The 16045-nt window shown below is 35.7% G+C and overlaps 1 protein-coding gene across 1 annotated transcript in view; it reads right to left on the reverse strand.

Annotated features, from left to right (window-relative positions):
* LOC107566726 (KH domain-containing, RNA-binding, signal transduction-associated protein 3-like) overlaps window positions 1–16045 on the reverse strand; it is a 115804-nt gene that overhangs the window by 7304 nt on the left and 92455 nt on the right. Inside the window, exon 8 of the mRNA XM_016252253.1 lies at window positions 11787–11869. Coding sequence (XP_016107739.1) covers window positions 11787–11869 — 83 coding nt within the window. The remainder of the gene's footprint in view (window positions 1–11786; window positions 11870–16045) is intronic.

Genomic DNA, 16045 nt, shown 5'->3' on the forward strand with positions numbered 1-16045 from the left:
CGTTCCATTCAACTGTTATAACTCATCCCCCTCATTCCAATTATACTTTTAAAACCCCTCCCCTAATTAAAATCATATTATATCTCCTCCCCCATTCTAATTATGCCATCATTACTCTTCTTCTTCAATCAATAACAGTATTATATCTCCTCCCCATTCCAATCATACTACTATAACTCCTCACCTCATTCCAATCATTCTATCAAAATTTCTCCCTTCCAATCAATCATAATACCATAATTTCTCCTCCATTTAATCATACTATCAAAACTCCTCCCCTTATTCTGATCATAATACTATAACTCCTCCTCTCATTCCAATCATAACTCATTCCCTCATTCACAACAGACACTCACACATACATCATTCCAGTGTAAGTGGCTGCGAAAAGAGTGTCTTGGTTGTTATGCAGAGAGGAAATCCCATGTCAAAGCTCACGCAGAGGTTCCAATCGGCAACCTGCTGTTACTGCTAGTTTCACGCTTAAAATGTGTCTGCACACCAGGGAGAAGAAGATATGATGAAAAAGAGAGAGAGAGGGTTGTGCTGGGATTGCAGTATGAAGACCAACAACTACGTCACTATTCCCACACACAAGCTCAGGAAGCTCGTGAAAGCCGGGAGAAGGCTTTCTATCATATGTGTGATGAAATTTCCTATTTCCACTGCGCATGAGGTGAAATTGAAGAGACCTAAAGCTTTTGTGTTAAGTAATGCATCAGTCAACTTCACAACCTGCTGCCAGATGCATCTCTCTCCGCGTGTTTCACACCATAAAGAACCTCTTCTCCTCAATCTGAACACCAGCTTGGGTTCAAACCTAGTTAGACACCTTTAATTTCTTCCCTGACACATCGTCAATATTCCTTCTTCCCTTAATTCGGCTCGCTCCCTCTCCTCCAGCGCAGAGTTTGTTCTGTTCTACTCAATTACCCTGTTCAGCTCGCTCCAGTCGAGGTAGAGCGTTAGCAGAAATGATGATGCATTTAAGTCACACACAGTCCAATTCCCTCCAATTAGCAACACACACGTGTAAACACTGCAAACATGCTGTCGAATGAACTACAATCACCCAGAGGAACATTTCACTCCTCAGAGGAGACTTAATGGAGTTATCAGGTACGCCGTGTTTAAGTACTAACTTCAAACATCAGAAATGCTTAGGAGAAATAAAAAGACACAAATGAGATGAGTGTAAACATGCATTACAAGAGTACAGGGGTGTAAAATAAATGTGGAGAGTAGATCTCTGGCTTTTTGATTACAGGTATCTTGGAAAATCTGAGCACAGTTTGAGACATTGTTGAAATCTGACACCCTAGCGGAGAGATATACACTCAATGGCTACTTTATTAGGTAAACCCATTCAAGAGCTCATTAACACCAAATATCTGATTAGCCAATCACATGGCAGCAACTCAATGCATTTAGGTATGTAGATTTGGTTCAAACCAAGCATCAGAATGGAGAAACTTCTGATATACTGGGATTTACACGCAAAACATCTCTAGGGTTTACAGAAAATGGTTGGAAAAAGAGAAAACTTCCAGTGAACGGCAGTCGTAATAGCCTTGTTGATGCCAGAGGTCAGAGGATAATGGCCAAACTGCTTCCAGCTGATACAAATGCAACAACTCAAACGCTTGTTACAACCATCGTAGAACATCTCTGAACGCACAACAACAGCTACGTTTCATTCCAAAGATTCAAGTTTAACCTATGCACATAAAACATTTGTGAATAAAGCACAGTTTCCATCCAACGAGTCAAATAGAACAAAATCATCACTTCCTGCTAAACTGGCACTAAATATCACTAAGAAAAGTAGGAGAAGCCACTTAATATAATAATTTTCATAAATGATGAATTACTTGCGCCTCAGAGCGAGCAGACGAAACACAATAAATGCTGTCATTGCTTTCGGAGGCAGATGCTGCTGTTTGGGAATGCAGGGATAATGAATTATACAGAAATAGTTTGATGACAGACTTTGCTCAGGCATTTCAGAACGACTAAAACAACATTTCAGATGCTGTGCAACAAGATCAGTCCGCTGGTTAGTCAAGTTATCCCATCCCATCGTGCAAAGACACATGACTTTTTTGACGCGCATGGTGAAATTTATTCGGTAAATGTGTTTCCTTTGTAGTTTATGCACGGTTTTTCTTATTGGATAAAAATTTTATCCTACTCAATTGTGCGCACAAGTTTTTTTTTCGCACATTTTTTGAATTTACACGCATATTGACGTTTCCATCCAGCGTTTTTTTATGCGATATTCCAAAACGCACATAAAAATAGGTGGATGGAAACATAGACAATGTCGAACATTGAAGAAGATGGGACTACAAAGACTCACCTAAATTGAACAATATAAGATTGGAAAAAGGTTGCCTGGTCTGATGAGTCTCGATTTCTGCTGCGGCATTCAGATGGTTGGGTCAGAATTTGGCATGAACTACATGAAAGCATTGATCCATCCTGCCTTGTATCAACGGTATAGGCCGCTGGTGGTGTAATGCTCAGCCTACCTGAGTAATATTGCTGACCATGTCCCTCCCTTTATGACCACATGTATCCATCTTGTGATGGATACTTCCAGCAGGATAACACACCATGTCTCAAAGCTCAAATAATCTGGTTTCTTGAACATGATAATGATTTCTCTATACTCAAATGGCCTCCAGAGTCACCAGATCTCAATCCAGTAGAGCACTTCTGGGACGCGGTGGAATGGGAGATTCGCATCATGGATGAGCAGCCAACAAATCTGCACCAACTGTCTGATGCTATCGTGTCAATATGACCAAAATCTCTGAGGAATGTTTCATTGAATCTATGTCATGAAGAATTAAGGCAGTTCGGAATATAAAAGGTCCAACCTGGTACTAGCAAGGTGTGTTAGTTATAACCAATTTCTTGTGAAATAAGATACATTACGTACTTCTCTTTCGCACGCATAGCCATGCTTAGCCAACTAAAACTGACACGGTGTAGTGTACTAACACTCAGTGTGTATCTGATGTTCTCCAAACAGATTATATAACAGATTGGCCTGTTCAAACATCAGGTTTTCACTATGCCGTACAGAAACACTTCAGTTTCTCAGTGACCGCTTATATCTGAGAATCGCTGTTGAGTAACTCTGTCACAAAGATCTGAAAACCATGACGTACCGGACAGGTGTTTTCTGGAGGATTACAACACTACTCTGCAGGAAAATCTACTCTAATTTGGTGGCTCAGCTGGTTGGGTCAACAGTACAAATGCTTCGATTTTGATTTTTTAAATCAACACAACATTTCACTACAAATTCATTCTCAACAACAATTGGAGTGAAAAATGTGTCATGGAATGTGCTTTATTATTATTTTTTTTTATTAATTTTGATTTTCTGACTGGAGTTGGCATGAACAAAACATGATGATTTTGTTCTTAAGCATGATCTGAAAATGATTCAAATGGAAGCAAGAACATTTGACCATCTTTACAAAGAGTAACATGATCAATGGCACTAACTTCCTAATTTAATTTTTAGTGAGCAAGAAATAATTCTTGATAGTTCTTAATTTAAAGAATAATTCTTTGTTTTAATACAATAAATACATAAATAATATTTGTAAAATATTTAAAACAAATTTTTAAGTCTATTTATAAGTCAAATAAGTTTAATGGATGTAATAAAAACATCACACGATATGCACATCCCAAATGTTTGATGAAGTGAGTGTTTCCTGAGGACAGGCCCTCGTTGACTTGACATTCATAAGAGGGCCTTACCTCTCTCTCTCTTCTCTCTCTCTCTCTCTCTCTCTCTCTCTCTCTCTCTCTCTCTCTCTCTCTCTCATGTTGTTAAACAGATGGTGGGGTTAAATCTGAATGATGTACTACATGTCCCAGGTGATCTCTGTGTTTCCTCCTTCTCTTGTCTTGTTTTCACAGCTGGTAAATCAGTAGTGGGGCGACTGTGAAGAGTCTCGCTGGTCTAATTTACTGTGAGAGGCTTATCACTAATCACTAATTATTGCCTCATTCTCTTGCGTTCGCTCGCGCTCAAAGAGTTTAGAAGCAGTTTAGAGGGCAAAAAGGGGAATAAACACCACACAGCGCTAATTATGTTATCCATACATCGGTCACAAAGTTTCCTTAAAGGAACAGGTCAGGCCAAAATTGAAATAGGACGCTACTTTAAGCGAACATGCATGTAGAGCATGCATGTTTTATAATGGTTGACAATTGAGATTGTTCATTCAAGACGAGACTGAAATAAAATCCATTTTTACAGGCTAAAAATGGACCCAGTGGAAAACCACAGGCCTTGTCCTATATTAAGTGTTCTGCACCAATTCAAAGCTGAATTCCCAGGGCATTCAATGTATATTTATTATGTCTAGCATGTTTTGTACACACCATATGCCATGTGCAAATAATTATGTGTGTCCCATTTTTATGGTCTCCTTATATACAAGGAAAAATTCAATTTTCAGACACAAATATAAGCATAACATCCTGTTGGTCATAAATTACTGTATGTCACTGTCTATTCAAACAAGCTGCAGGTCTGCAAATGCTTGTGACTTTGCAACAGACACGGAAGAGATTTCACTGTGTTCTTTTGAAAGATGTAAATTAATCTAATTTTAGGTTGTGACAGTCTTCTTGTCTCGCTAACAGAACTGAACAGAACCAAAGGTCCACAGAGACAGAAAACGGAGACGAGAATGAAGACACCAAACCTCTAAAGTAGAGCCAAAACAAGTTAAAAATATCAGCGTGTCTGTCTGAAGAAGCTCAGAGAAAGTGGGACAGAGGACAAAACTGGCGAGTAAAAGAAGAGAGAGGAAGACAGGTGTGGAAGAAAGAGAAAGCCGTCGAAGTCTGATGCTTCGAGCGGAGGAGTGATCAATCATGATAATCGTGACCAGCAGAGATGTGAGCTGAACTCTGTAATGTTCCTCTTCATCAGGTGTGGAACGGCTTATTTCTGTATTTACAGTATCAAAAGAACCGGAAAAACAAAGCAACAGAGTCAAGATCTAGATTTCTAGATTGAGTTTTTAGACTGATAAAACTAGCCTACAATTATGGAGAAATAGGAGAACTAAGAATAGAATGACCAATTTATTATTTAAAAAAATATACATGATAAAAAAAATTTGAAATAACTAAAATTGCTAATAAATAAATTGAAAATTATAAAACGTGCATTTATTGATTAAAAAAATCATATATACAATCAATTTAAATTATTCATTGTATATGTATATATTAGTAGTAAAAACTGTAAATTCATTCCATTCTTAAAATTCAGCTGAACGTTCATTGGTTGCTGGAAAATGGAAAAATAAAGACAATTGTAAAATATGTGATACAAAAAATGTATAATGTGATTTAACTTGCACAGATCCACAATAATGCTCAAACCCTACCAGATCCAAACCAAAACCGCAAACACACAAAGATTCAAGATTAGAATCCTACAAGATCCAAACCAAAACCATAAAGAACCCACAGAGAGCCACAATAATGCTCAAATCCAACCAGATCCAAACTAGAACCATAAAGAACCTACACAGATCCACAACAATGCTAGAACCCTACCAGATCCAAACCAGAACCATAAAGAACCTACACAGATCCACAACAATGCTAGAACCCTACCAGATCCAAACCAGAACCATAAAGAACTATAATGCTGGAATCCTACACGATCCAAACCAAAACCATAAAAGAACCCACACAGATCCACAATAATGCTCAAATCCTACCAGATTCAAACCAAAACCCCAAACACACAAAGATCCAAGATTAGAATCCTACCAGATCCAAACCAAAACCATAAAGAACCCACAGAGATCAACAATAATTCTCAAATCCTACCAGATCCAAACCAGAACCATAATAATGCCTGAATTCTACAAGATCCATACCAAAACCATAAAGAACCCACACAGATCCACAATAATGCTAGAACCCTACCAGATCCAAACTAGAACCATAAAGAACCTACAGTACACAGATCCACAACAATGCTAGAACCCTACCAGATCCAAACCAAAACCATAAATAACCTACAGTACACAGATCCACAATAATGCTAGAACCCTACCAGATCCAAACTAGAACCATAAAGAACCTACAGTACACAGATCCACAACAATGCTAGAACCCTACCAGATCCAAACCAAAACCATAAATAACCTACAGTACACAGATCCACAATAATGCTAGAACCCTACCAGATCCAAACCAGAACCATAAAGAACCCACACAGATCCACAATAATGCAAGAACCCTACCAAATCCAAACTAGAACCATAAAGAACCTACAGTACACAGATCCACAATAATGCTAGAACCTTGCCAGATCCAAACCAGAACCATAAAGAACCTACACAGATCCACAATAATGCTAGAACCTTGCCAGATCCAAACCAGAACCATAAAGAACCTACACAGATCCACAATAATGCTAGAACCTTGCCAGATCCAAACCAGAACCATAAAGAACCTACACAGATCCACAATAATGCTAGAACCTTGCCAGATCCAAACCAGAACCATAAAGAACCTACACAGATCCACAATAATGCAAGAACCCTACCAAATCCAAACTAGAACCATAAAGAACCTACAGTACACAGATCCACAATAATGCTAGAACCTTGCCAGATCCAAACCAGAACCATAAAGAACCTACACAGATCCACAATAATGCTAGAACCCTTCCAGATCCAAACCAGAACCATAATAATGCCTGAATCCTACAAGATCCATACCAAATTCATAGAGAACCCACACAGATTCACAATAATGCTAGAACCATACCAGATCCAAACTAGAACCCATAAAGAACCTACACAGATCCACAATAATGCTAGAACCCTACCAGATCCAAACCAGAACCATAATAATGCTGGAATCCTACCAGATCCAAACCAAAACCATAAAGAACCCACAAAGATCCATAACAGCGCTAGACCCCTACCAGATCCAAACATAACCCTGACAGATATACATAAATGTCCACATTAATTCATTTCATCATGTTATCAACAGACAGATACAGTATCAGAAAAACACAGTCATTTATACTATCTTTTAAAAGACTTTAGAAAATAAATGATTCCTTGAATATCTAAGTTTTTTAATCTAACATTTTAATTAATTTTATTTATTATTATTTGTGCAAATACAACTAGAAGCTTGCAATTTCACATTTAAAAATAAACTGTGAATGAACCATTTTTATTTTCTGTTAATTTGTTAATTCTGTGAATCAACAAACTTTAAAAAAATTCAAAATTCACTTAAATGTATACTTAAGAGTCACTACAAAGATCTGAAAATAAAAACTGCATTATCACTGATAGACACACCTTTTTTAAGTTCTCAAACTTACAAAAGGGTAAATAAAAACACTTCTATTGGCCAGAAGGCACAATTATAGGCCTGTGCTGATAATCTTAAAGTGGTCCAATACTTGCCTAGCTAATTAAATAAAATAAGTTTGCAAACATCAATTATTCAATTTGTACAGCACATGCTGTTCCAAAGCAGCTTATAAAGAAAAGTGGCTTTACAAAACCCTCAGAGATCAAGCCAATCAATCAATCTCCTAAGAGGGAATTTCTAATCAGTCGCCGCTATAATTGCTCTTTCCCCCTCTAAATCTAAACTCTCAGAGTCGAGTCTCCAGAAGCAGTACTAACCTTTGAAAAGCAGCAGTCTCAAAACTCACCGCACTGACATTTTCCAAAACAAACTGCTCTGCGGAGGCCTATAGCCGCTCTGACATTCTGTGTGTGTGTGTGTGGGCCATATGGTGCTCTATAGCACTCTGAAGAAGGTGACGAGCAGTTTAAATGCTGTCAGACACACTCCCGCACCCCTGAGCGCTTCCACAGGGATTGCGACCGCACACGCGTGGAGTTTCTGAACCGCAACACGAGAAGGTGACACACCTGGGAGAATCACACAGCGAAGGCTTTGCATGAAAACTCATAAGTTTGACCTCTGACCCTTTTAATGCTCCTGTGAGATAAACCTGCCCCCTCGGTGAGCATTTCACCTCTGCGCTCTCCCCTTCCATTCACACAGGTAACACGGCCTATTTCTAGCATCCAAATGCCATTATAACCATCATATCTGACAAATTTCATGTCATGACTTTAAAAAATGTTGGTGTTTTTTGCATTTATACTCTGCAGACTTTTCTTCTATTGGCCTAAATGATGAACATTTACTCAATGAGATGTTATGACTATACCTACTACATGATGTGATTTTACTCAAAATCTATTATTGGCATTTTTTGAATATGGATGTTTACAATGTGTTTGTTGCATGGTGTTTTTTATGATTTAGATGTAATGGCATATGTTTTTGTAATGTAAATCTATTTATGTTTTTGTTGAACCTGTAAAATCTTAAGTAGTGTTACTGTTCATTTAACGTGTAGAATTATGTTTGTGTTTTTTATTACTTGTAACAGGTTTTTGAACATTTTGTTTCTATATTGGCTGTGTGGTTGAAAGAGTAATATGATGATATTCTTTAATTTTTATACAATTTATTTTTTCACCTTAAGTCCGAAATTTTAATAAAACTGTGTGTGTGTGTTTGTTTGTTTGTTTGTTTGTTTGTGTGTGTGTGTGTGTGTGTATAAAGCTAATTAAACTATATAAAGCTTAAGTAATAATAATATAATAAAAAAAATTAATGAAAAATGTAAAAAAAAACAAACAAATGAGAATTAGAAACTGAAATAAGTTAAATTTAAGGTGAAAAATTAAATTAAAATTAAATAAAATTCAAACTAAACAGGAATATAAAATCTATATAATATATATATAAAATATCTATATATTCCTATATAAGGAATTATATATATATATATATATATATATATATATATATATATATATATATATATATATATATATATGTGTCTCCCTCGAGCACAAAACTAAACAGGAATATAAAATCTATATAATATATATATAAAATATCTATATATTCCTATATAAGAAATTATATATATATATATATATATATATATATTATGATAATATTAAAATAACACTGAAAAAAATGGTGTAGGGTTTATGATTAAAAAAAAGAGCAATTGTCATTAAGAAATTCCTAGTAAATTTCACAAATAATTACAAAGAAACGGCAAGTAGCACACTGGAATGAAGTGCAAAAAGAAAGAGTGTATAGTATATAAAGAGTATATACTGAAATAGTATTTTCTTGAACATACTCCAATTACATTTTTTATAAAAAAAATAAATAAATTTTACTGGCTGCTTCTAGCATAGCACGTCACTTGATTTCAGATGTAATTCATGTCTATAGCTCAAATGGTATTGGATGAGGTACGTATTGCATTAAATACAGAAGGATAAGCGTTTATTCAAATGACTGACTGCTTCTAAACACAATAACAGTAATGTTGCCTCAACCTGCAACATCAACGAATCATTACACCAGGAGTAAGTCAATAATAACTATTCTTGTTCACAAACTTGAAGGACACACAATTGTTTGCATTACAATGTACAGCTGAAACTGAAACTAAACAATATGGCATTGACATCATTTGTTACAAGTGACTAGCATTGCATTCCAGCCATTCATGCATCCTTAGAGATTCAAACCCATGACCTTGGTGTTGCTAGCATCATGCTCATTGGCATACCGTCACGGTAATTTAATCTAAAAAGCAGCAGTGAGACTCATCACATGCTTCCTACTGCAAGAAGTAGTTATTTGATATCTTTTTTGATGCTAATTATTAAAATGTCTCCATAAGAACATGGAATATGACTCATGGAAGCACGTGGACCACTGAAAGTCATTGTCAGGTGAGACTAAATGATGGAGGAACATTATCAAGCATCCAGTACATTATTATAGATCATTATGTGCACATATAGATTATATAAAATTCCTAGCCTTCGTGCATTCATGGAGACTGATCTTAAATGAGTAGGTTCCAAATACTGATCTGAGACTAGGCCTGCTGTGTCTTAAATATAGTTTTATTTAAGAAGACGCAGGGTAAACCACCTCTGGTTCAACACATATTCTATGATTAAAAGGAAAGACGGTTTACATATCCCTTGATTACATATTACAGGATCAAAGATGCTTCAGGATGAGGTATGAGGAAATCTACCAGAGCTCAGTAACACACAGACAATGTTTTATGAATCAAAGAACATAGAAATCTGCTGTACAATGAAGTATATTTAGGCTCCCCAGAAGACTCCTCATTAAATAATAAAAGCGAATCAGTTTAAGTGTCATTTGAGCTCCTAAAACAGTGTTTGACTTCAGGAAGAAGCTGTTGACTGACATGGAAACAGAACAGTGCTAGTCATAGTGTGATGAAGCCCACCTAATGATTACTGTGACGTCTTATCACTATCAGAAATCCAGCATCATGTTCACCAAGTGTCAAGAGCCAGTTCTCATTTTCTGCTCAAATTCATTTTTTCGTGGAGGAAACTGACCTTTAAAATGTGACCCATATCAAAAATGGTGGTCTAAACAAAAGACAGATTATATCTCAATATGCTGAGTTTAAATCATATTAAACCATAAATCGTATTTTGAATTGAAACTTACAGTACTATTTAAATCCGTATAATGCCAGTATTTAAAAAAATGAATGAATAACATATATTTAATGAAAGTCATTTTCGATAAAACTGATTAAAAACAACTGATAAAATGTAAAAATAAAGAAAAATATATAAAAAAAACATATTATATATTTAAATTAAATGTAATATCCAGAATATCACTATTATGAAATCCTACTTTATCATCTTCTAACTCAATATTGTAATAAATGTCTAATAAACATGAAAAAAATGTTACAAACAAAATTATTTTAAAATATATTACAATAGATTTATAATAGAATCTATCTATCTATCTATCTATCTATCTATCTATCTATCTATCTATCTATCTATCTATCTTTAAAAATGTATAATATATTTTAATGCAATTTAAGTTGCTTTCAATAAACCAACTAGATGCACAATGCATATTTATAAATTGAAATAACAAATTTAATTAAATTAAATTTTAATAATGAAGCATATTAAAACTTAATATCCAGAAGATAAGAAAATCATATTTCAAAATGGTCTAGCCCAGTATTGAAATATATGCAAAAAAAAAACGATCGCTATATAGATTTATATATCAAAACAAATGTTAGTTGTCCAACTTAAGACACAAATTCTGTTCTGTTCTAAAGCATTCTAATAATCTGTTTTAGAAAACAAGAGCATATGTCGTATGTCAACGCCCACTAATTATGAGTCAAACTGTCCTTCTCAAGACTCAGGTGTTTATAAGGTCTTCACTGGTACACAGTGTCAACTGACCCTGACGTACAACACTAAATATCTCCTTGCAAAGAAAAAAAGCCAGATAAAGGAGTGATTCATTAGCGAGACGGACACTTCTCTCTTTAGGACTTTCAGAGCTGCCCCTGCATTAGCCTGAACAATTTCCAGTGCAGCAAAGCTCCAAGTCCAGCTCTGTGAAGACCAACACAAACTCTTTGGTTTCGATACAGAGAGGTGAGCACTGACCTACATTGTGAATAACTCTCTCATTCAGATGTAACTTGATATAACTTCAGATATAACACATGCGCTCTGAGAGATGCCCTTTACACGGTCAGAAGACTCAGATGGCTCAGCCTCCACAAAACACACACACACACACACACACACATACACATACACACACACACTTACTTCGGTGCCTGATTGTTGTAGTTGTTGTCATATGAGTCGTATCCCTGGTCATCGTAGGCTGTTCCATATCCATCATCGTATTCCTATGGGAAACAAAATATATACTGTAAATATCCACAAACCATATTATACAATATAAAGTTTTTTTTAAATAACACGTTTTATGAACCCATGTTTTTAAACAAATCGACTGTCAAAGATTCAGTTCTTGTTTTATTCTTGAATGAATCAAATTGAATTGTAAATACACTTACAGCTTATCTTATAAATACAATTCAATGTTCCTGAATGAATCAGTGTTTTGAACGATTCATTTGTCTACATTATTCAAAGACTTACTTTTAAAGACAGGCCCTTTTTTAGTTACTGGATGAATCAGTGGTTCGGACAAATTGGTTGTCTGAAAGATTCAGTGACTCGCTCAAAAAGAGATTCACTTGTTTTGTTCACAAATTAATGACTGTCTTGAATGAAACAGTTGATTGAAAGATTCAAAGACTTACTCATAAAGAGAGTCACTTGTTTTGTTCATGAATTAATCTGTTTAGTTTAGTTTAGTTACTGGATAAATCAGTGCTTTGAATGAATCGGTTGATTTAAAGATTCAATGACTCACTCAAAAAGATAATCATTTGTTTTGTTCACGTATGAACTACTGTTTTGAGCAAATCAGCTGATTGAAAGATTTAAAGACTCACTCATGAAGACAGCAGCTTGTTTAGTTACTGGATAAATCAATGTTTTGAACGAATCAGTTGAGCAAATAATTTGAATAACTCATTCAGAAAGACAGTCACTTGTGCTCTTGGTGCAACAATGCAGTTTGTAGAAAGATATATCTTTATTTTCATTGCACAGAAAGAATGTGATATTATATATAATAAAATTATTTCTGTTCAATGAACATATCTTACTTGATATGAAAGGAGTTAAAAGCATGTACAATGCAGGAGTCTGGAGTGATGGACAGTCTCCACAGGACATACTGCATTTCATCAGGGTCAAGAGATCCACTCTAATGATGAAGCATTTCGAGTCATCCTGAATCCACACACACTCCCAAACTCTGCTTAGAGGTTAATCTACTCGGCTGAACCCTGGCCGACATTAATACTCCATATATCTAGAGCAGAAATAGCAAAGAGCTGTGCATGAAAACTGAAAAGCAGCTCTTGACTTAAATGAAAGGGTGTGAAAGTGCTTCATTAAGTCGAGGGCTGATATGATTTTGACACTGTAATTAACATCGCATAATAACCCTTTAAAAGTGGATAATGAAACTTCATGGGGGTTAATATCTAATGTAGCTATTATTGTGACATATCACAGATTGCTTTATGACATGCGTAGCTTTGTGGCCTTTTGGTTCGTAAAGCCCAGTGATATGTTTATGAAGACTCGCGTATGAAATGTCAGCAGAGGTCAGAAAATCAAGCTGGAACTTTTTAGAAATTGATTTTTATGTAGGCCAACATGGACTTTACACTGCTTTTTTCACATTTTCTGTGCTGATTGTTGGGGAGAACTTGCTGAATTTATTTAAATATGGTAAAATGTGCTAAACGGAGCTGATCATTAGTGTTTAATTAGACTATCATACATAATTAAAGGTGGGGTAAGATTTCTAGTAGCCAATGCTGACATTTGAAATCACCAAAACAAACACGCCCCTACCCCAAAAGGGTCTCACCCCTATTTTGATAGCTCTGCCCCACACATACGTACGCAACCCAGGCAACGAATAGTTCTGTGAAACAAAGCAAAACCAATGTTACACCGTGTCTACACCAGACGCGAGTGGCACGGCGCGACAAAATACTATAGAACTCATTATATACAGTATATATATATATATACATATCTATGGTCTACACTGGATGCGGAGCGGCATGACACGACAAATCCCCGACTGAAAACTGCTGCTGTGTTCGATTTATGACATATTGACACAAATTTCAAATGATTTTCAACGGTCGCTTTGTCGCGTCCAGTGTACTAGACAGACTTTAGCTGTTGCGGCGCAGACACGATGTTACTCACCTATCGAGAGGCAACAAAGCAACCTCGGCGTCCAATCGCAGGCCTTCCGCTCCTTGAGTTCTCTCCAGCGCTGGAAAGCTGATTCGATATTTACACGGGTCCTACTTCTTGCCTTAAGCCTTTGTTTGTTCCGCAGACGTTTTCCTCTTTTGTTTTTTATCTGCCATCTCTATCTTTCTGTCGCTCAGCTCAGCTAATGTCCGTCCCGTGCACTGAACTCTCTCTCCTCCAGATCATGAGTAGACACGCCCCTTACTGCTGATTGGCTACAAGTTTGTTTTGCTATTCGGCCCGAATCAGTTTTCTAAAGCGTTTTTGAAAAATTGCTTACCCCACCTTTAAGCTTAATGGCAAGGTCATGTAAATGCCTTAAACAGTGTGGCTTTATCAGACCAGGGTAATAAACAATTAGAAATCAACATGGAATTAAACTTGACCCTAATTACTTGTGTCTTAAGTACTATGTCTTAAAAGTTTGGGGTTGTTTTTACATGTTTTTGAAATAAGTCTCTTTCAAGGCTACATTTATTTGATAAAAAATACAGTAAAAACAGCAATATTATGAAATATTACAATTTCAAATAATGGTTTTCTATTTGAGTATATTTTGAAATGTAATTTATTCCTGTGATGCAAAGCTGAATTTTCTGCATCATTACACCAGTCTTCAGTGTCACATGATCCTTCAGAAATCATTCTAATATGCTGATTTGCTGCTCAAGAAATATGTCTTATTATTATCAATATTGAAAACAGCTGTGCTGCTTAATATGTTTTTGTGAAAACCATGATACATTTTTCCAGGATTATTTGATGAATACAAAGTTCAAAAGAACATAATTTATTTAAATGTTGACTGTAAGCAAAACTCAACACACCTACGCTGTCAAATGATCTCAAATATTCTCACAGAAGTCAAACATCAAGGCCTAGTTCTCCTTTCCTGTTCTCCTACTAATTTAGGATAAACGTCCTCCACTAAAAGGCTCCGACCCCTCGTGACTGCTCCAACATATCCAGCTCAGTTCCAAATCCATCTGCCCTCAATTCACATTTGTAAAATCCTCCTCAACTATGAAAACAAAGATGGAAAACCCTCTCATCACAGACCCCGCAGTCTTGGAGCGGCATTACTGTCCGATCAGAGGCATTTCATTTTTAATCCACAAGCAAAGTGACATTTAAACAGAGTTCTATAATTAAGTTCACTTGAATTTTTTTTTTTAAACAGACAAAGAGAGAAGTTTTGCTGCTGATGTCGTTAATGTTGGTAAAAAATAATAAATAAATAAATTGGAAAAAATGTATTTAGGCACACACTTTCTAATCAAATGCAGCGTATAACTAAATGTACCTTAAAAGTTGTGTATGTGTATGCATTCCCTGGAAATTAAACCCGTGACCCTGTCGTTGCGAGCACTATGCAACATCACCATGCAACACCATGCAACATTGCACAATCTCTAATTCTTTTGTTTTGTGCCATAAAATGAAAACCAAAATGTTTTGGTTTAGCCAATTCGGGAGCTAATTCACATGAATTTATAATGCACTTGCACTTCAGTGATGGTTATGTTTAGAGCTGGACATTCATGTTTTTTTTTAATAAATCTAAATTTTCACATTGTACAAAATCACACAAAATTGTCACCTTGTAAATTAGTTTTCCCATAAGATCAGGAAAATTCATGAAATCGCAGTTTGATGAATCCTACTCCAAAGTCCTTCCGAAAATAATTATATCCATATTTCTGTAAAGTTTCTAGATTTTGATAGCAGTAAAACGTTTTGAAGAAAACCTTTTAATATATAAAAAAAACATTTAAAAATAAATTGACATGGAGGCACTGGCATGATCACTGGCATTTTTTACCTGATAACAGTAGAAACAACTTAAAATACACCATCATTTTTGCTCATGCAGATAGGAGTAAGACATCATTCGAGACTTAGAGGGGCTACTTTTATTTGTGTATGCTCACAATATCAACAAAATGTTGTGCTTTTGTAAAACAAAGAAAACAAACAGGGTATGCTTTCTGCCGTCTCAGTCTCTGTGAACTTCTTGCTGATATGTGTCACAAAAATTACCCGAAACTCAGGCAATACTTGACTCACAGACATGAGAAATATGTCTATAAAAACCTTGAAATGTTTACTTTTAAGCAAACCAATTCAAATAAAAAACAAATGCTATATAAATACTATAATATATATAT

The sequence above is a fragment of the Sinocyclocheilus grahami genome, unplaced genomic scaffold (genome assembly GCF_001515645.1).
Source record: "Sinocyclocheilus grahami isolate Dianchi unplaced genomic scaffold, SAMN03320097.WGS_v1.1 scaffold1096.1, whole genome shotgun sequence".
NCBI lineage: Eukaryota > Metazoa > Chordata > Actinopteri > Cypriniformes > Cyprinidae > Sinocyclocheilus > Sinocyclocheilus grahami.